Raw genomic sequence first — 22061 nt, forward strand, 5'->3', positions numbered from 1 at the left:
TCCGTTCTGTACTTAGTATTATTCTTTATTCTATGACTTTAGTACCATGTCACATTAACTTACGACTACCAAATATTCCAAAGTGGGTACATATTGTACACCATTGATTTATAATCATGTTACTATAGTAAGCGACGTCTAACCACAATCAAAGGCAGACAGTCTTGGCGAGTTGATAGAACTATATGATTTAATTAAAACACATAATATCGAGTTCTTACCGCGTTTAAATGGAACCCGAACACCAGAACCCGTTATTATGTGTTTTAATTATGATAATAACCGCGTAAACTTAAAACAATATACTATATGAATTGTTTCACTATTGTGTTAAAGATATTAATTATTGTTTAAAATATTAACCTCTAACTCCCTGAGCCGAGGTTCCCGTCCAACTGGGCACAGTCAGGCTTGTTGTCTGAGAGCCCTCAGCGACCCTATTTATCTGTCCAAGTAGTCAATACTATTTGCGGCAAATGTACAATAAGACACGTTCAAAAAATGAAAACTTAATAATAATATCAAGTGCGTTGTCTTCGCAGCTGTCTGTGGACAACATTGCCATGAGCACGCGCATAGAGAGTGGCAGCTCGCGGTTCCTGGATCTCTCCGACTCCTTCTACCTTGGGGGCATCGAGACTGAAAAGCGACAGAGGGCCTTCGCTAAGGGCATTAAGGCGGCGGACTCCAGCATCATGGTAAGCAGGAAAGAAACCGTTGTTTATCCTTCTCATGCGGGTTGCTAGGTTGAATGAAAGAAAGAAAGAAAGAAAGAAACATTTATTATTTAGGACACCACAGACACGGATTACATATATATACATTATAATGACTTCACATCAGAAGTCAACGCACACACGAAATATCAAGTCCACCTATGAATGAATGCGGTCCACCTATTTTCTTTTTCCTAAAATAGTTTACATTACGGTTTAGGTACGTAATTATGTGCTTAGATTTTAGAGCCCAGTTTTTTTTGTTTCACTGTCTTGTGATCCCCCAGCCGGCTGCAGCTGAAAATCAGCGTCAGTCTAGCTACAGCTAGGCCGTGACATTTGCTGAGCTAAAGCCGTTTCGGCATTAAGTATAACCTATATATTTCTTTCTATTTCTACCAAAGTATTTCTCCCAGGCGAAATAGATTTCTATTCATTTCTACAGCTCTAATACAACATGTAGTGTTCAATGTAGTAATAATACTACATTGACATTATAAAGCATGTTGCATGTCGTATAATCTCAAACAAAAGACTTTATATAAATAAATATTTATTTTTAAATAAAATAAAAATGAATTCCTTTCATAACTTAAAAACTACAAGAGAAACCGAGTAAATAGTTATTTACGTGATTATTATGTGTTGATTGTCGACATGATGGTACATAACTAAATAGGATGTTCTGATAATGTATTTACTGGTGTACATGTCGCACTTATTATTTAATTTTTATTTATTAAAACTCGTAAATAAGTGAAATTGAAAAAACAAAACGTTTTTGTCACCTTTAGATATGTCTTTATTAAGTAATCAGATTTTCATTATTTATGTTGAACCTAGAACTCGACCCAATTGTTATGTGCTATAGGCTGATCCCTTGTCACCACAAGGTTCATCGTAACCATCTAGGACTATCGTATCAATAGAGGCTGCAAGTTGTCTTCGATTGCTTGTGGCTCTGCCCATCCCATTAGGGGATAAAGGCGAGAGTATATCAAAAACTTTTCACTAAAAAGCGTGTTTCATTTTCATTCAGATACGTATTATCTAATTTCCCAGGGCTGCATAAGACCGATAGAGGTTGACGAGAAGATGTTCGGGCTGCCCAACGCGGTGGTGACGTATGGCGTGAGTCCGAAGTGCGTGTGGTGGTACCCATGCCACGCGAGCCCTGGCAACCCGCCGTGCGTGGCGCATGCGCGGTGCGAGCAACATGGCGTCGACCACTTCACTTGCAAGTGTGACTCGGAACTGTGCATCAATCCTGACTATGCTGAGAAGTATAAGGTGAGATGTGCAGACATATTAGTTCCTATACCGCCTCCGTGGCCCAGTGGTTGAGCGTCAGACACGATCCGGTAGTCCCGGGTTCGAATCCCGGTGGAGACATATCAGAAACGACCACTTTGTGATCCTTAATTTGATTAGGACACAGGTTGATCATCCGATTGTCCGAAAATAAGATGATCCGAGCTTCGGAGGGCACGTTAAGCAGTTGGACCAGGCTATTTTATTTACTTAAGTAAGTATGTAATCAGAAAACAATATTTTAAAACTACGTGATATCAATTATATGAATTTATAGTCTCTTCATGTTGTCTTCTTATCATGTGGGTTGTGAGGTGGAATACCAACCTCATCAACCGTGGTGTCAGGGTTATTATTGAGCCGCCAAACGCTCCTGACATGACTCATATAACGACTACGTACTTACATCAGTAAGTAGCGACCGGGACCAACGGCTTAACGTGCCTTTCGAAGCACGGAATCTTCACGTTGTCATATTGTATTTGTATGTTATCTTGTGTACAATTAATTTTTAAAATACAATTAAAATGTATATTTTATTACTTAATATTAGTTACTTAAATTTAATTTAAATTTTAAGTACATTTAGTTTTGATTTTAATAATTTTTAACTTTATTTCATTATTATTTTAATTATTTTTTTGATTGTAATAACTTTTAATTTTAAAGTGACGTAATTGTATCTTACAATATGGGTACATACCCGAAATAAATGCATTTTATATTTATTTATTTTATTTATTACGCAGGTATTCTCAAAATCGAGTAGCGAGTTGGAGCTCGTGGCGCTGTATCCCCTGACAGTGCAGGAGGGCGGTGTGGCAGTAATCACGACTCAGAACATCGACGTGGTGTTGGACCATCACAAGTATGGTGTGAGGCCCTCGGGGGTCCTGCTGCACGTGGCCCAGTCCCCCCAATACGGCCGCATAGCCATAGACCTCTCGCTGCAGAGAAACACCCCACAATACACCACTTACACGGAAGGAGAGAAAGCTAAGCAGATCTTCACTCTCATGGATTTGTCTAGAGATAAGGTAATGCAGGCATGTTATACAGGGTGTTCGTGACATGAACATTGAGGGATGATTCAGGCCATGATTCTGAGTTGATGTCAAGTGGAATGTTCCTTCGCAACTGAACTGAAAATAATTAGAAAAAACACTATCATTTTCATTAATTTTCCGTCGGAAAATTCCACTTGATTTCAACTCAGAATCATGGTCTGAAACATCTCTCTCAGTATACGTTACCATGTCTCTACGATGCGGCTGTAGGTATTTAAAAAAAATATATAGAACAATAACAACAACAATAACAGCCTCCGTGGTCTAGTGGTTAGAGCGTAAGGCTCACGATCTGGAGGTCCGGGTTCGATTCCCGATGGGGACATTGTCGAAATCACTTTGTGAGACTGTCCTTTGTTTGGTAAGGACTTTTCAGGCTTGAATCACCTGATTGTCCGAAAAAGTAAGATGATTCCGTGCTTCGGAGGGCACGTTAAGCCGTTGGTCCCGGCTATTAGCCGTAAAAAACACCTCCACCAACCCGCATTGGAGCAGCGTGGTGGAGTAGGCTCCATACCCCCTCCGGTTGATTGAGGGGAGGCCTGTGCCCAGCAGTGGGACGTACATAGGCTGTTTACGTTTACGTTACGTATAGAACAATAAATTTAACAAATGACAATCGTGCAAGGTTAGGTTAGGTATTTATTTAAAATTGATTAGGTATTTATTATTCATAGTTATTTTTAATCCTTCAGGTGCGGTATGTACACGACGGTTCAGAGAACCACCAGGACGCGATAGTGCTCGACATGGAACTGATCCCGGAGACCAAGTTCACGCTGCCTAGCTACTTGCAGGGTAGAAACACGTTCGTCCTCCACGTCAATGTTACTCCGGTCAATGACCCGCCCGTTCTCAACCTACTGCCCGGAAAAGTCCTGAGGCTTACTCAGGTATGTGATGTATTTTTTTTGTTAGAATTTTAAAATCATATTTTTTCTTAATAAATTGTTTTTTTTTTATAACTTGAACGCTTTGATCATGTGTATTAGTAGATGCTCTGATGTCGCCTAAAAATGGCACCGTCAAACTGTGAGATTTATTACTTATTTACGCGCCGAGTTTCCATAGATAGTAATCACAGTTATTTATGGTTTAAATGGGACTTTCCAGGCCAAGTTAACCAAAAACAATATAGAGGGCGTTGTTCAGTTTAAACATTATAATTACCTATGTTCTCATTCCTGGGGTACATAATTATTCCAAAATACAATACAATGGCAGAAGCATAGGGATATAAAAAAAAAATGTTACTTGATATTTGGATCATATTATGTATAGAATGATGTTTGCTACCTATATTGCTTCTCTTTAGTTTGATCAGAATAATAATGGGTGGAAGATGTAATTGTATCTGGGTGTAATGAAAAGCCTTATAATTTATACCCAAAAACAAAGATGAAAGATGCATGTGTCTGTTATGCACGTTAGCCATGTAATAAATATACAATACCTCGAATCTTTAATGAGCAGCCTATTCTAAGGAAAATATCCATACTGCCAAAACAAGCACTTAAATCCAAATTAGTAAAAGCACTGCTTGAATTAAAATAATGTCATCGTAAAGTATGATACATATGTTGTAACCAAGAGATAAAATGGTATTTTACATTTACATAGTATAATCAAACATTGCAAGAGCGTGCTCGCCAACAAACTGGTGTCAGTTTGGCGAGAGAATGTTATGTGCAAAATGTACAATTTAAGGAGTCTGCCCACTACACCGTATCATACCATGACTGTGCTATGAACGTATCAAGCACGGAAGGTAATACGATACGGCTTGCTTTGCCCACTGAAATGAGTCGACGGCGTTTAATGCCCGTATGATGCCGGTATGGTGTCCGTATGCAACCCGTATGTTGCCCACCCGTAATTTGTATGACTATTCATAGAAAGCCGTTTCATTATCGCATGTGTATCGGTAATGCCTGGACGTCTGGGGAGTGGTTTCAAGTTTTAAAATAATAAAATAGGTATGTCTATTAAAAGATTAACTGGCAACGTCACGTGCCATGCGCGGAGCGTATCGGCACCGGCGAAATATTCTCGCCGACAATAATCAACGCTCCGTGCGTGGCACGCGACGGCACGAGTCGTTGACGGAACGGTCTAGTGGACATAGTATCATGCTTTTCTATACAAAGAATATTTTTTTGCCTGACACATTCCTATTACGGTCATGGTATGATACGGTGTAGTGGACAGACTCCTTTATGGTATGGTTAAACGAAGAAAAAACTGTACAGCGCAATATAGATGATATTGATTTTGAAAAACATACCCTGGAAATTCCCTTATTAGATTAACAGTTCAGGACTCTGGAATACTTGAAGGGATATACCGTTACGAGTACTTATATGTGTACTTTGATACCATGTCACGTTAACTTTTTTTAAAAAAGTCATCATCATCAGCCCATTAAAGTCCCCACTGCTGGGACACGGGCCTTCCCTATGGATGGATAGGGAGATCGGGCCTTAAACCATCACGCGGGCCCAGTGCGGATTGATGGTTATTAACGACTGCTAATGCAGCCGGGACCAACGGCTTAACGTGCCTTCCGAAGCACGGAGGAGCTCGAGATGAAAACTTTTTTTTTGTGGTCACCCATCCTATGACCGGCCTTTGCGAAAGTTGCTTAACATCAACAATCGCAGACCGAGCGCGTTTACCGCTGCGCCACGGAACTCCTCAAAAAACAAAGTAATCCTCATTAAATGTCAAATATGATAGTGCGACAGGGTTCTAAAGTGGGTACATGATATTGCTTATGACTGTACATCAAAATTGACGTGAGGACGATATTTTGTTTGATTTTTACATAAACTTTGAGTCTACCAGTATACGATCGAAGCTTAAGGACATCACAAAATTTTAGAGCAAAGAAAACTAAATTAAAATTAACTGTCTATCAGAATCGGCGCCATGTCTAATTATTATTTTTTATTTTGCACGTTAATTGCGTGTTTTTTTTAATTTTTAATATTTTTATTTTACAGCGTTTTTTTTAAATAGATTTTTACCATTTTCTTATGTTTGCAGAGTGTCAATACCGCTTCGATTAATCTTTATGATTTGCTTGCGAGTAGTTGCATGTTTTGTTCACAAGTTCGCCGAAAGCACCTGTCTAATACTTAAATATCGTGAGTATGATGATTTAATACAACCATCAACGATGCAATCTCTAGATTACTAATATAGATGAACGGGTTCTGACAGATAGGTCAGATAGACAACGCGACCTTCATTCATTCATTCATTTATTGCTAAGTTACAAACAGTTGGCGAGTTGCATAAGAGGAGGCAGCTGCTGCGTAATTATAAATTCAACATGTTTAATCATTAGGCGTCTATTTGGTTGTATCGTTGATAGAGACTGCTATGAGTTTTCAATACGGTACGTCGTAGTTAGTAACATTATTTTCTTTGAAATTACTATGGAATTTGTATGAAAAGGCAACCTGAGACGTCATTAAAAAATGTGATGTAATGTCGCACTTATTATTGCATTTTTCTTTATATAATTCATAAATAAGTTAAATAGAAAAAAAGAAAATGTTTTTGTCACCTTTAGATCCGTCTTTATTTCAAATTCAAATTCAAAAATATCTTTATTCAGTAGGTAACATTACACTTTGAATCGTCAATTTTACATAACGAACGTCTCACAACCTGTATAGCCGGGGAAAAGAAGCTGCAAGAAAAACCTCGGCACAGGGTCCTAGACGTTCTTTAAAAAAAATAAACATAAAACATAAAACATAAAATATTGGTATACAATTGAGTAATTTAGCTGCCTAATATCAGGTCCTATTCAGTAATCAGAATTTCATAACTTATCTTTGACCTAGGAAACTATCCAATTGTACTGTCTTCAGAACTTATTATGCAGACATTTATCTGAAAAATTACATAATATGCTGTTACAACCTCCGTGGTCCAACGTTGAGCGTTGGGCTCACGATTCGGAGGTCCCGGGTGCAAATCCCGGTGGGGACATACAGAAACCGAATGCGATTTTTCTAAAAGCTTACGAGGTTTTTACTATCAGGCGGCATTATACAGGGTGTAAGTGACATCGTAACGAATACTGAGTTAATATAAAGTGGAAAAAAACACTAAAATTAACATGAATTTTCCGACAGGAAAATCCTCTTGATATCAACTCGGAATCATGGTCTGAATCATCTCAGTAGTTCGTACAATGTCACTAACACCCTGTATACAATCCATCCGTTTTGAATCCTCATACAGCCGAATAAAGATACTTTTTGAAGCATGTTATTGTATTGAGTAAAATTGTAGCATAGATAATATAATATAGAATAGTAGTTGGTTATGTTATGACTATAATAATCGACAATAGGCTACTTGCCAACACAAATGAGATACGGTTCACGAAACGTCAAAACGAAAGTTTCCTTTGGAGTTTGTATGGAAATACTGTCTTGTGACGTCATCGATAAAAGCGATCTAACGTCGTACTCATTCTGACTTAATTCATAAATAAAAGAATATAACTCGAAATGTAAAATGAGTTTGATTCTTGATCATCTAAGACTGGCTTCTATTCAAAATTCAAAAAGATTTGTTTTTCAAAATTGGCTTACATAGTTACCGCCTTTTTGAACGTCAGAAATTAAATTAAAATCAGAATTTAAATTAGAATTGAAAATAAATTACATATTATGTAACTAGCTGTAAAACTACTACTACATCGGAAACTGTAACGCTGAGGGAAATACGTGGCCAGAAAACCTCCCAGCACAGGGCCCTACACCTACTGTTTCATGTTTTTCTTTCTTTCTATTTCTAGATTAGCATTTTATAATTCATCATTGACCCACTCAAATACCCTACTCGTGATTCCAGTACCGTTTTCTTATCCGCCAGAAAGGAAAGATACGAATGATTGATAGCTGTTAATTTTACAATGAAAGAGTGAATGTATGTATAACCCTGGCGAAATATATAGGCATCTCGCTTCTTTCGTGGCGCGTACTCTACTTTCAGTCATCTTACGTTCCATTCTATTCATGTTTCTTCTATATGTATGTATGACTTGTCCTGTAGGGTACGAGGAAAGTGATCACTTCAGACATACTCAAGGCAGAAGACCCCGACACGCCGCCAGAGGATCTCCTCTACACTGTCTTGCACGGCAAGAACGAAGCTAACAGGTGACTTAATTTCTTTTTAAGGCCTTTGTGTTTTTGGTCAAATCAGTTACTTTTTACTAAACGCCAAAACACTAAATGACTGTGAAATTTGTATAAAAATGCACACTGTGACGTCGCAGAAAAACGTGATAAAATGTCGGACTTATTATTACGTATTTCTTGATTAAAATTCATAAATAAGTTAAATAGAAAAAGTCAGTTTTAGATCAGTTTCCTAGGTCAAAGATAAATGTCGTAATTATTCTTTAACCTAAGAAACTACTCAATTGTTTTTAGAACTAATCTGGCACATGGTAAGTACATTTTACCACTTACTTGGAAAATAGGCTGTAACGGTCTCTTGTGGTGGTACAGTGGTGGAGCGTTGGTCTCTCGATCCGGAGGTCACAGGTTCGATTCCCGGAGTATTATAGTATGACCTCATACTATAAAAATCACTTCATGATCCTTAGTTTGCTTAGGACACAGCATGCTCTCAGTGACCACCCATGAAATTCATGTTTGGATCATAGATGTGGTTTCCAGGATATGTGCCTGGTTAATGGCAATAGGCTCCCCTCTATTAAGGATAGCTGGCGAGGAGTAGATGTATTCTATAGACACCTCTGCCGTGATGCGATGTTATGCCATGACAACCAAATTCCAACTGAGCCGGTACCGATTATGTGTCAAAAGTACTGAAATCATTCGTTCAAACGGCTTGCCAAACTTCATGTGACGTCACGAATCGGGGATCGCCATCTTGGCTGCTTACACGGTACGACAGAATCAAATCGATGTTCGATTTGCTCCAATCTGAATCGGCTTCGTCTTAGCCGGTAGGGCCCCTGTTTACAAAACCACGAATCCCATGCGAATAAATGATTTGATTCGATTTTGATGTCTGTTTCCAGCGGGCACATAGAGATGTCAGGACAGCCGGTGGACTCTTTCACGCAGCAGGACGTGGACTTGGGAGTAATATCGTACGTTCACGGCTCGTCGGGCGACAAGCAGCTCAACAAGACCTCTATCCGTCTCACTCTGCAGGTCAGATAGTCCTCTCCAACATTACCATCATAACCATCTTACGTTATTTGTATTTTTTTTAAAAAAAAGATGGAGTTGCGTAATCTAAGTGATTTGTTACCCGGCGACACTGAAGCCGTCAATAAGGCTTCCGACATAAGCAGGTGAGTCGGTGGGTTTGTTGTGTAATGCACTTTATGATCTCGTTCTTACGGTGTAATAAAGTGCCTCCCATCGGCGGGGTGAGGTAAACCTTGCTCGGCACTGATGCAAAGCGGTCCGCGGTGGAAAATGACCGTTTTGTACTTTATTCTATGCCTAACGCTCCGTATATTCCAAACCCCCTTGTTTGGTAAGGAAATTGCAGGCTTGAAACACTTCAATTTCTGAAAAAGCAAGATGATTCCGTGCTTCGGAGGGCACACTAAGCCGTTGGTCCCGGCTCATCATCATCTCCCGATGAAGATGAATATTTAATATTTCCGGTTTTTTACAGAAGCGACTGTCTGTCTGACCGCAAAGGGAAAACCAGCCGAATATAGGTTAGGTCGCGTACCTCCGAAAAGTGGAGCAGCGTGGTGGAGTATGCGCCATATCCCCCTCCGGTTAATTGAGCAAAGGGAAGGCTGTTTATGTATGTATGCCTAAAGCCCGAGAAACCCGCGTATTTTGACGGATCGCCCGCGATTTGTACCCTATGCTCTTCGTAGTTTATTTCAAGTTTAGAATTTCATCATTTACTTTTGACCAAGGCACCTCAATAGATGTTTTATGTGCAGGTGTCAGACGGCATAGAAACGAGCGGACCGGGGGTGCTCCGCATCTCAGTGGTGCCGCTGCAGGTGCGGCTGGTGAACAACACAGGGCTCCAACTCGTGCACAACTCTTACGCCATCATCTCCGCCGATAACCTCACCTTCACCACTAACGCTGACGAGACTAACGTGCAAGTCAAGTGAGTATTTACCCTTAGTCCAGAAGAAACTGCCTCGCCTGAACCTGAAATGCATGAGAGTGACAGTACAGCGAATAAAAATCCTCAAAGGAATGGGGTCGCGCCGCGAAATCTCTGAAAGGAGGTTTCTGAGCTTCTAGAAGGAGTTAGGTTAGCATACATAGTCAACAACAGCACGCATAATACACTACCGAAGAGTCTAAACGCGGAAAACTTAGTCTACGAACATCCTAACATACCCTTACAACATAACATACATACCGGTAACATACCCTTAGCGGTTAAGGTTAAGTACACGTTATTATACTTGTATGAAATTACGGAATCGATTTCTAACTTGGTTCGTAAAACGGTAGCGTAAGAGTTTAACAGAATCTATAGTTTGACCAAACAAATGGAATTACTGTAGACAGTACTAGTGGGTACTGCGTTCCAGTAGCTCCACTTGATATTAACTCAGAATCATGAGCTGAACCATCTTCCTCAGTAGTCGTCACGGTGTCAATTACACCCTGTACTGTATATCAATGGAGTGAAACCTTAAGAAGTATCAAGCCATGCTGAAAAGCTGAGACTACTAACATAAAATAGTCTATACCTAGCCCATTAGAAATGCTCAATAACCATAAAATCTTTGTTCAGATACGACATAGTGAAACCGCCGCAGTTCGGCGTGGTGGAGCGACTGAGGGTGTTGGACGGTACCTGGCAGACTGTGGACAGCTTCACCACCGAAATGGTGAACTTCGGACGCGTGCGGTACATGCACTTGCTGGGCAGTCCTTCCCATGATGAGTTTAAGGTATGATGTCGGTTATAGCAACATAATATAAATATAAATAGGTAGTCACAGACCTCCCTTCCATCAACCGAGGAAGGAGAATACTCCGAGGAGGGGGTATGGAGCATACTCCAGCACGCTGTTCCACTGCAGCGTGGTGGAGGTTTTTACGTCTAATAACAGCGACCAACGGTTCAAAAGTGCCCTCCGTAGTACAGAATCGTCTTACTTTTTCAGACAATCAAATAGTCATCATGTTCCTAACTCTTGCCACCTAAATGTAAAACTAGATCAAAAAGACCACATGGTAGCAATTCATCTAAAAAAAAAAAAACTGCAATTTGACATTTACGCATATAAAAGTAAGTGCGCAATGTAAAGATGTGTCATCATCTCCATAGCATTATCCCGTTTTTCACAAGATCCTCTTACCTAACCTGAAGATTTGACAGGTCCGGTTTTTCACAGAAGCGACTGCCTGTTTGACTTTCCAACCCGCGAAGGGAAAACCAGCCCAATACAGGTTAACTGACAGGTCACATACCTCCGAAAATGAATTTCTCGGGAATGTGGATTTCCTCACGATGTTTTCCTTCACCGATGAGCACGTGATAATCATTTATGATCCAAACATCAATTCGAAAACAAATTCGACAATCATTGGTTTAGGCCTGTACTGGATTTGAACCTGCGACCTCAAAGTGAGAGGCAAGCGTTCTACCAACTGGGCCTACACGGCTCAGTCCGTCATGCGGGAGTATATTCACCGCCAACTCCTTGTTGCTCTAGTAGCTTGTTTATACCAAGAAGCCCAATTGGTTGGTTAGTGAAAACTGGCTAGACAGTGCCATTTAAAATGCAATCATCTGTGCAAACATTTTATTTGTCCACAGTTCAAAGCATCCGTCGGCACTATACGAACGAACACGCTCTACGATTTTCGACTGACTTTTATCAGACTCGAGCTGTATCAGTCTGTCAACGAAGAACTAGTCCTGAACAATACGAGGGAGGCGTTCATATCATCACAACACTTGCGGTTCAAGACGAAGCCCATCGCTTTACCGAACGACAGGATCCAATATACGATAATAAGACCCCCTAAGTACGGGATACTTCACCTATCGTCTGGTAAACATCATTTGCAGACTCACAACACGTTCACCCAGCACCACATAGAGACCGATCAGCTCTGGTATCGGTTACACAGGCGAGCATACTCACACATACAAGACGAGTTCTCGTTTGTAGTAGGGGCCACAGAGTGCGAGAACATTACTGGAGTGATGACCATACGACACACGCCCGGGTCGTCGACCTCTGATTACTCGCCAGGCAGGGTGCATACAACACTAGAGCGGCTACAGGTCATGGAAGGAGCAAGAATGGCCATACCAGCTACCCACCTCAACTTCAGAACTGACGCTGTATCCAACTTAGTCTTCAACATAACGCATCTGCCCAAACACGGAAAAATAGAAGTTATAAACGATAACCTTAAAATTGTCAGAGACAATACAACTTACTTTACTCTACAAGAATTGAATTCCGACAGAGTTTACTACGCACACGACGACTCTGAGAGTCGCCACGACTCGTTCCATTTTATGGCGTTGAGCCCTGAACCGGAAGATTTTCAGTACGTCGGAGTGTTTCATATAGATATTATATTAAAGAATGACAATAGTCCCGTTCGGGCTAATGATAACGTGTTTCATATTGTGCACGGAGGAGCAAGGCTGATAACAGCCAGGGACCTTAGTTACACTGATGCTGACCTGGATACGAAACCATCAGACATTATCTACACAGTGCAAAGGTACACGAAGGATCCTCCAAACGGGGGGATATTCAGAGCTGACAATCCATCGGAGCAGATAGCGCAGTTCTCTCAAGACGACATCAACAAAAACTTGGTGTTATTCAAGCATCAGGGGAAGGAGTACGGCAAGATGGCGTTCTGGATATCCGACGGGATGTTCGATGTGAATGGCAACCTGGAGATCCAAGCGTCGCCACCGTTTATACGGATGTATCCTACAAACGGATCTATTGTTGAAAACGGGAAAGCTGTACTTATTACAACGAGAGATATGCAGGTACGTTTTGCTTTAAAGCCACAAATAGTGCTGCTATGTCGATTGGCACGAAATGTTTGGTACATTTTGTTTGCCGGCTTGTCTGGTTTGTCCCGTTCAACTTCCCCTTTTGTCACATCGGACAAAGAAATTTCTTAATTCTTAAGGGTTGAAGTACATCTGACCGCACGCTTTTCCTATGCTTCTATCCTTTTCGGTCACTCAAAATCAGCATTTGCTAGAGCGGGAAAATGCGACTGCTGCCAATTGTGGTTCAACTCTAACCGATCATATTTCTGGATGGTTAACATGCCCACATCGAAGCAATTCATCTAAGAAAGCAATATTGCTATTTGACATTTGTTTGCATTGCGCACTTACTTTTATATGCGCAAATGTCATCATTAGATGAATTGCTTTCATGTGGCCTTTTTAACCACCCTGTTCTGAGAATCATACATATTGCTTAATATCTATTTCGAATAAAAATCATTTTTCTTCTATCGTGTGGGTTGTGAGGTGGATTACCAACTCCATCAACCCTGGTGTCAGGGTTATTATTGAGCCACCATAGGCAACTTGTGCATCAGTAAGTAATAACAAAAATCATTGTCACGTGTTAACAGGTGGATACGAACATGAACTGCCTCGAAGAAGACATTAGGTATGAGGTCACACAGGAACCTAAGCACGGTGCGATTGAGGTGGGGGAGGGCCAAGGGGCGTACACGTTTACCCAGCTGGACATTGCGGCGGCGCGCGTGGCGTATCGACATAGAGAGCCTAAGACACCTATCGACCAGTTTAGGTAAGTTTTAGCGAACTTCCTGACGCCGCCTTGCAATTCGTCGATATCGAAACAAGTGATATCTGGAATGTAGTATACATGACAAACTTAGATATCTGGGGACGTGCCCGAGCGCTCCTGTGGGAGTGCCCGCCAAGATACTTATCACAAATTGTCAAAATGTGTTCATGAGATTTATACGAAATAATGAGTATGAGTTGTGGCGTAATCAATAAAACGGTCAATGTGAACTTTGTGAAATCTTACCCTCATATTGTCATCCATGTGATATCCGGATCATTCCCTGAGGAAGGTCCCTTGAGTGAAGTCTGTATGTTATGTACGTATAGAGAGTCAATCAAAGCTGTTTCAATTGCCATTAAATTGCGTTGTAAAATTTGAATTAAATTCAATTGAATAATTTATTTCCGACAATTCTCAAATCTTCTCAAGTCATCTAAACTTTTTAACTCTTCTGTAAATAGGTACCAACTCCATAATTGTCGCTGGTCATTTTATTCATTCAAATGTTACACAAGTCTAATGGTTTAGTGGCGTTGAGTTCACGATCTGAAGATCCGGGTTCGATTCCTGATGGGAACCTAGTCGAATTCACTTTATGAGACTGTCCTTTGTTTGGTAAGGAAATTGCAGGCTTGAATCACTTAATTGTCTGAAAATAATGATGATTTCGTGCTTCGGAAGCACTTTAAGCCGTTGGCCCCTGCTATTAGCCGTAAAATGGAGTATGCTGCATACCCCCTCCAGTTGATTGAGGGAAGGCCTGTGCTCAGCAGTGGGACGTATAATATAGGCTGTTTATGTTATGTATGTAACACAAGTCATCTGTATTATCTTGCAGGTTTAAAGTGGTGTGTCTAGATACATGGGGCGAGGGTGTATATCCGATCAAGATATTCCCGTCCAGTTATTGGGAGCCGCTCCGGGTGACCACAAACCGACCTCTAATCGTGGAGGAATCCACGAGTGTTAACATTACGAAGGAAGTCTTAGAGGTAACTCTTTTATACATTTTCCTTGAATTATACTTTTACCACCAACAGGTTACGTTGGTCTAACAGAAAGCTCGGTAAGGCGTGGGTACTACTACTAGTTCATCTTGCGATCGATGTACCTCTGACTATCCCAATTGGGATGTAGTCGTGAGCTTACTTAATTTTACCTCTTGCCAAAATAATAGGCCACAATCTAGTTCACAAGATACTTTTAACGAAACGTCAAAACGGCAGATATCTATATTTATTTTTCATGAAAAAGCTGAGGTATGACGTCATAAATAAAGTTAGTCATACACCGTATTCACTGTTTGTTAATTCATAATTCATCGTAAACAAGTAAATAACAATAATAATTATTTTATTTTGATAATTAAAAATTCAAATATCATCAAAAATTATGAGGGTACCCATACACGAGACATGTTTTCTATGGTATTTGACATAACTTGTAATTGGGCTGGTTTTCTCTAAAGGGAACCCAAAGGTTGGAAGGTTAGACTGGCAGTCGTTTCTGTAAAAGACCAAACTTGTCAAATATGTATGTATGTGTGTGTGTATTTAGGTTGGGTAAGCGGACCCCGGGAAAACGGGTTAATGCTAGGTTGATGATGCTGTCGCTTCTGTAAAATGTGAGACCTGTCAAATCTTCAGGTTAGGTAAGCGGAGGCCGTGAAAAACGGGTTAACACTGTTTGCTGAGCCAGTCATATTCTGACCGAGTCCTATTCCAGGTAATGCACCCTCAAATTGAGCCGTCGAACATCGTGTACCAAGTGACTGAGGCGGCGATGCACGGGTGGTTGGAGATATCCGCCACTCCTGGAACTGTCGAGCTGGAGAACTACAACGAAGAACCAGTACACACCAAGGTACGGGGGTCACATATCGTCACTCTGCTCCTTCCCGACTCCCGATCTAGGAAGGCAGTATTTGTATGCAGCTGATTGTAGCTTGTATGGCAAATTTTCTAGTACGAAGCATGGTGTAAGAAAACCTCTTATGTTCAAAAATGACAGCTTACATTTCAAGGTTAGCCCAGCTGACGTCATCCAAATCTGCGTTGCCATTTCGTAAAAAAAATAATTAACCACGACCAATGTTTTTAATTTACTTTGCAAGGTAATTTTGAACTTTTAGTATAAGATTTACTTACAGTTTTTTTTTATATACGTGACAAGTTATAGTAATTAACATTAGTCAGTAATTCACTTAATTTTCAATAATGAAATTTACGTCCTTGCAATGTTGGAGATACCGATTTAATGGTAGCACAGTGGTAACAGTTGCGTCATCAAAGGGCTAGCAATGGCGGTTTGTCATAGGATTGAGCGTACCTGGTTTTGTTATACCATGCGACCGTCGATGTTTCGGCGACAACTGCGTAATCTAAGTGATTTGTTTTAAGACTTAAAATCCCTTAAGCCGTCAATAAGGCTGCCGACATAAGCAGGCAACACAGTCAGTGTGTTTGTTATGTAATGCACTGTATGATATCGTTCTTACGAGTTTAATAAAGTGACTCCCATCGGCGGCGTGAGGTAAACCTAGCTTGGCACTGATGCAGAACGGATTGAGCATACCTGGTTTTCTTATACTATGGTACATATTAGAGAGATAGAATATTAGTTACTCCGTGGTACTTTACGTGTACATTGTGATATATAATAAAGAATTTGAATTTTAGGTGTTCGACCAGTCCATCATCAATGCGAACCGCCTCCTCTACGTACAATCGGGAGTCAACCGGACCAGAGACCGGATCAAAATGGACGTTACAAATGGAATAGTGTGGTTAAGGGACGTTGAACTGACAATCATAATAATTCCTGAGCATTTCTACGTGGTGGCGTCCAACTTAACCGTGGTGGAAGGAGAAGCTGTCAGCATCAAACCGGAATTGTTCCGGACCGTTACGGAGTACTACAGAGGGAAGGTTGTCATGTACAAGGTGGTCGAGAAACCCAAGTTTGGAAAGATAGTCATGGCGGACCAGGAACTAGGCGTGCTGCCAGTACTCAAGCTCAATTCGGGGAATATTCAGGTAACTTGACAGCCTAGTCAAATAAGATCCTTTTTACGAAACGTCAAAACGAAAGTTTTCTTTTTCAAACTCAAATCATTTCTCAGCTGAGACTGCCCTCAAGATCATGCTCAAGTCCATGTTTTCATAAAAGAACTGTCACATTAACGTGATCTTAAGGGCAGTCTCGAAGCTGCGCTTAGATTATTAATACCAGTCTTAGGACATTTATGAAGTATGACGAGAAATGATCTTATTTTGTGGCTCGGCCGAACATTCCCAGTTTGTGTATGTAAGTAAGATTAGACATGGTGGTAGTACACTCAAGCGAGTGCTCTCGTCAAGTCGTCAAGGACACGTGCCCGATAGATAGATAGCTACCATTTATACTCTCGCACTCGGCACTCTTCAGTACAGTGTCTTAAACTACCCTCACTACACTTTTTTTTTTAATTGCGATGTCATCTTTATAGTACGTACACGACGGTTCAGAGGAGACGTCGGACCTGTTCCGAGTGGTGGCAATAACCGAGAGTGGTAAGGAGAGTGAGCCGCTGTCCGTTGGCGTGAACATAGTGGCTGTGAACGACGAGCCTCCGATAGTGGCTGCGAACACCGGCCTGTGTGTCTGGGAGGGCGGCAGCTTCACCTTCACTAGGAATGAACTATGTAAGTATTATTTATACGGCCTCCGTGGTCCAGTTTATGAGCGTTGGGCTCACGATCCGGAGGTCCCGGGTTCGAATCCCGGTGGGGACATATCACAAAAATCACTTTGTGATCCCTAGTTTGGTTAGGACTTTACAGGCTGATCACCTGATTGTCCAAAAAGTAAGATGATCCGTGCTTTGAAGGTTACTACTTACTGATGTAAGCCGGGCCTTAGACGTTTAAAAAAAAAAACATAACATATTGTCATACAATTCAGTAATTTGGCTAATACCAGTTCCGATACAGTTAATTCCATGCAATCATATCTTCCAAATAATCACTAATCTTTTTCACAAATCTCCATGATTCACCTCTTAATTCTGAGTTAATATCAAGAGCGGAATTTTCCGTCAATCACACCCTGTATGTATAGTGTTATTAATTTGTCAATTATTTCCAGATGTAAACGACATAGACACTCCCCTGGAGAACGTAACGATCCGCGTCGTAGACATAGTGTCGGGGTACATAGCAATGAAGGGAGATGTCGATACTCCCGTCAACCACTTCACTCAGGCCGATATCGACCACGGCAGAGTCCTGTTTGTGCATAGAAGTAAGTGTATAGTATGCCTCATTAAATGTTGTATGATAAGCATGACGAGAAATATAGTATGCAGGATCTCTCTGTCAAGATAGAAACTCTGTGTATAGTGCATCGTTTCGTGTAGTGTTCAAGTGTCGCGTAAAGTGCGAAATAAAGTGACGGTGACGTAGTTGTACTGTGTAGCTCTGTGCGAGTGCTGTATCGCGTGTGTAGAGATAAATCCATTTTCCCTTGGACTATCCTGGGAGGAATAAAAAGCCACATTGAAGCGATTAATTTGAAAAAGCAATATAGCTGTTTTATATTTGTAGACATTACGCACTGACTTTTATATGTGCAAATGTCGAATAGAAATATTTCTATTTTAGATGAATTGATTCAATGTGGCATTTTAGGCCCACTTAACTCCTAATCTTAAGAGATTGATGAAGATATTATGTTTTTGTTCCGGTTTGATCCAGTCTTTATTTCGACCATTCTTTGATGGGTTTTGGCTTCGTTTATTATATTAAAAGATAATTCATTTATTTCAGATGGCAGCAAAGGTAAAATGATATTCAACGTCACAGATGGGCTACACGAGCTGTCCAAAATTACATTCCTGATCTCTACCAAATCTGTATCTTTAAAAGTAATACGAAAGCACAATCTTCGCGTGTTTCCCCTAATGAGAGAACCTTTGAACAATTATTTATTGATGTCGAAGTGCTCTGACGCTACTAGAACTATTGTTTACAAGGTGGACAGAGCCCCAACGTTAGGTCGTCTTATAATGGCCACAAACGACAACCACCACAGAACAGTGAAGCAGTTCACACAGCAGGATGTTAACGACACCCTAGTATACTACGAACACACGCACCCCTTTTCCGATCTTTACACCAACGACTCGTTCGTCTTCTCAGTAGAAGCGGCACTCGCGAAACCCCTCACTGACCAGATATTTAGTATTGACATATCTGTATCCTCGGGCGGTCTAGCCAAATTTGTCTACATACCGCAGATAAAAGTGCAAGAAGGTGATAAAGTCCCAATAAAAGTCAATGTTACCAACGTGATCTCGTATCTAGAGATGCAGGCGGGACTGAGGCAGCCCCAAATCGAGGCCCAGTGGTCTCAGCCCACTCACGGTGAGCTTAAACCATACACCACCTCGTTGACCCAGTCGCAACTAGAGAGTGGAGTGGTAAACTACGAACACGACGGCTCCGACACTTTGCAAGATAAAATCGACATGGCGATATACCTGTTGCCTGATTACGTACTGCTTTGTAACGTTACAATACCAATTTATGTTATACCTGTTAATGACCAGCCGTTTAGATTGTTAACGGACGCGCCTCAGATACAAGTAGTGCAGGGGGAGAACTACACGTTGACGAGGAATGATTTGTTGACCGAGGACGCGGACACGGGCCCGTCGGGCATACTGTACGATATCATCAGTGGACCCACACAAGGCAGAATAGTCATGCTCGATAAGAACCAGACTATAGACGAAGCTCAGTCGATAAACAAGTTCACTCAAGAAGATATAAACAATGGCAAAATTATATACGAACACACAGGAATGTTACAGACGGCCACGTTTTACTTTAGAGTGTGGGACGGACAGTTCAAGCCGACCTATACAGTTTTCACGATTGACGTCATTCCGGTGGTGATCAACGCGACGTCGTTGCAACCTATCAACTTGCAACAAGGAGTGAACCTCGCTAAGATAACCACGGATCAAATATACGTTGAAACGAATGCGAAGAAGTCCAAGGTCTGGTACAACGTGACGAGACACCCTACGCACGGCGTGATCTACGTAGCAGACGTAGATCGTGACAGGAACCTTCCTGTTACCACCTTCTCCCATAAAGACTTGGTGGACAAGATGGTCAGATACGTGCAGAACGATATGTCTGCCGCTAACGACAGTTTTGACCTGATAGCGTACGTGCACAACAGCAACGCCACCCGTCCTTTCACTATTGAGGTCAATGTGCAACCTTTGATGGTGCTTGAAGACCTGAGGGTCGAGTCAGAGAAAACTAAGATCACGCTGAGCGTAATGGACGCCACTGGACTCGCTACGTTGTCTGCAAGCGATCCAGTATACACGATTATTCGCAAACCTACTTACGGAACGATAAAGAAGATAATCAGAAGTTCTGGTGAGAAGACGAGTGCACGAGAGAGAGAAATAGCGTATTTCACACACGAAGATGTGAAAGCTGGGGTGATTTATTTCGTAGTAAATAAGAAATTGATAAACTTGAATGGATTAGAAGATAGGTTTAGGTTTCTGTTGTCGGCGTCGATATACCAGCCGGCGTTAGGGGAGGTGAAGGTTATCATAGGAAGCAGGAACAAGAAGAACCTTCCGGGACCGAATGACCCTGAGAGCCATGAAGGAGTGCCGGTGAGTTTATCATAATATCCAAATTGTTTAAACGTGCTTAAACTCTGCAGCTACACGGTTAAGGAAAAGCAGAACTAGGAGATTTTTTGGTGTCACTTACCTGACCAAACATGAAGAAGTTATCAGATGATGCAAAGATATTTTTAATTTCAAAAGCAATCAAGTATTACATTGTAACTGTTCCGTGCTGTCTGCTTTTCCCAATGGGAAATAACCGTGATCATCTGTATGTATTTCATTCTGACACCAGCGATCAAAGGAAGATTAATTTTATCTTTATTTTTTTAGGTGGCGAACGGCGAAACGGCTTCGTATTACATGATGATTCTGATGGCGTTGTCCGGGACGGTTCTGGCGATCGTGGTTATCTTCGGGCTGCTCAAGTGTCGACGCTACCTGATGCGGGACCAGAATGCGCTGGCCAAGATACACGGGCAGACGCAGGGCGTAGCGCCCATCCCGCTTCCACGCCCTCCAGATCACCTCATGCCATCGCCAGCGCAAGGCACGCCGCCAATCAAACGGTAACATATTATCATTTATTCAAAGTATTTAACACGTTGTAACAGGATACGTTGTCTAATGATCCTGTCTTCAGGTTTCTAGGCTGTTTATTATAACTTCCAAATCACCTACGCTTGGTAACCTTGACTTCTTTTAGAACAGGTTCATACGTTCTCATTGCGGTCTAACGATTTTTAAGTATCCTACTACATCACAATTTCAAAAGTATTGATATGTCATTGAATTAATAGGCAAGTAGTCCAATCAGTTACTTTTTACTAAACGTCAAAACATTACTTTATGTTTATGGTATGTGCATAGGTACGTGTCATCCGATCAATCTGTGCACACGGGCGCGAGTACCCCACTGCCGTCGGGTGGCAGTGTCGCGTGCAAGGTGACGCCTCTCGACGCCACGCTGCCCGACCTCAACGCGAGGTACCCCTACGGCGCCGATGACCATACTGACGTGAGTATTCACATATTTTTACAATAACAATACCTTTATTTGTTACCTATATACAGTGTGTTAGTGACACTGTAATAGGTAACAGATAAACACAAATTTTCTCATGACATTTGCGACGGAAAATTAACTAGGAATCACCCCCCCCCCCCATTTTCAGTTCCATAATTTTGTGACGTAAAATTCATTTAACACCCATACGTACCTATGCGGCTACCAGTACGTATTTGTACGGGGTGTAAGTGACATCGTAACGAATACTGACGAGGATGTGAGATCAATGACCGATCTCATCAGTACAGGCTATTTCTGATGAAACGTTTTTAAATTGGTTTTCATTATATCAGGCGGAAGACTGGAGCAGCTACGAGGCTTCGGAGTCGGCGTACCCGGTGCGCGCGGGCGCCGCCCCCAACCCCATGCTACGACGCAACCAGTACTGGGTCTGACCCTCGTACTCCGCCACACTGCCCAGGGCTCCTAGGCCAGGTAACATCAG

At 41.4% G+C, this 22061-nt stretch overlaps 1 protein-coding gene across 1 annotated transcript in view; it reads left to right on the forward strand.

Annotated features, from left to right (window-relative positions):
* The window catches only part of LOC126380058 (chondroitin sulfate proteoglycan 4), a 39174-nt gene that overhangs the window by 10349 nt on the left and 6764 nt on the right, over positions 1-22061 (forward strand). The window contains exons 7-25 of the mRNA XM_050029232.1: positions 543-698; positions 1779-2006; positions 2777-3064; positions 3790-3987; positions 8171-8277; positions 9171-9306; positions 10065-10240; positions 10883-11042; positions 11915-13120; positions 13726-13907; positions 14749-14902; positions 15636-15773; positions 16589-16945; positions 17398-17593; positions 18036-18191; positions 18716-20592; positions 20881-21116; positions 21418-21565; positions 21910-22051. Coding sequence (XP_049885189.1) covers positions 543-698; positions 1779-2006; positions 2777-3064; positions 3790-3987; positions 8171-8277; positions 9171-9306; positions 10065-10240; positions 10883-11042; positions 11915-13120; positions 13726-13907; positions 14749-14902; positions 15636-15773; positions 16589-16945; positions 17398-17593; positions 18036-18191; positions 18716-20592; positions 20881-21116; positions 21418-21565; positions 21910-22011 — 6201 coding nt within the window. The 3' untranslated portion in view covers positions 22012-22051. The remainder of the gene's footprint in view (positions 1-542; positions 699-1778; positions 2007-2776; positions 3065-3789; positions 3988-8170; positions 8278-9170; positions 9307-10064; positions 10241-10882; positions 11043-11914; positions 13121-13725; positions 13908-14748; positions 14903-15635; positions 15774-16588; positions 16946-17397; positions 17594-18035; positions 18192-18715; positions 20593-20880; positions 21117-21417; positions 21566-21909; positions 22052-22061) is intronic.

Source organism: Pectinophora gossypiella, chromosome Z, assembly GCF_024362695.1.
Source record: "Pectinophora gossypiella chromosome Z, ilPecGoss1.1, whole genome shotgun sequence".
In the NCBI taxonomy this organism is placed as follows: Eukaryota; Metazoa; Arthropoda; class Insecta; order Lepidoptera; family Gelechiidae; genus Pectinophora; species Pectinophora gossypiella.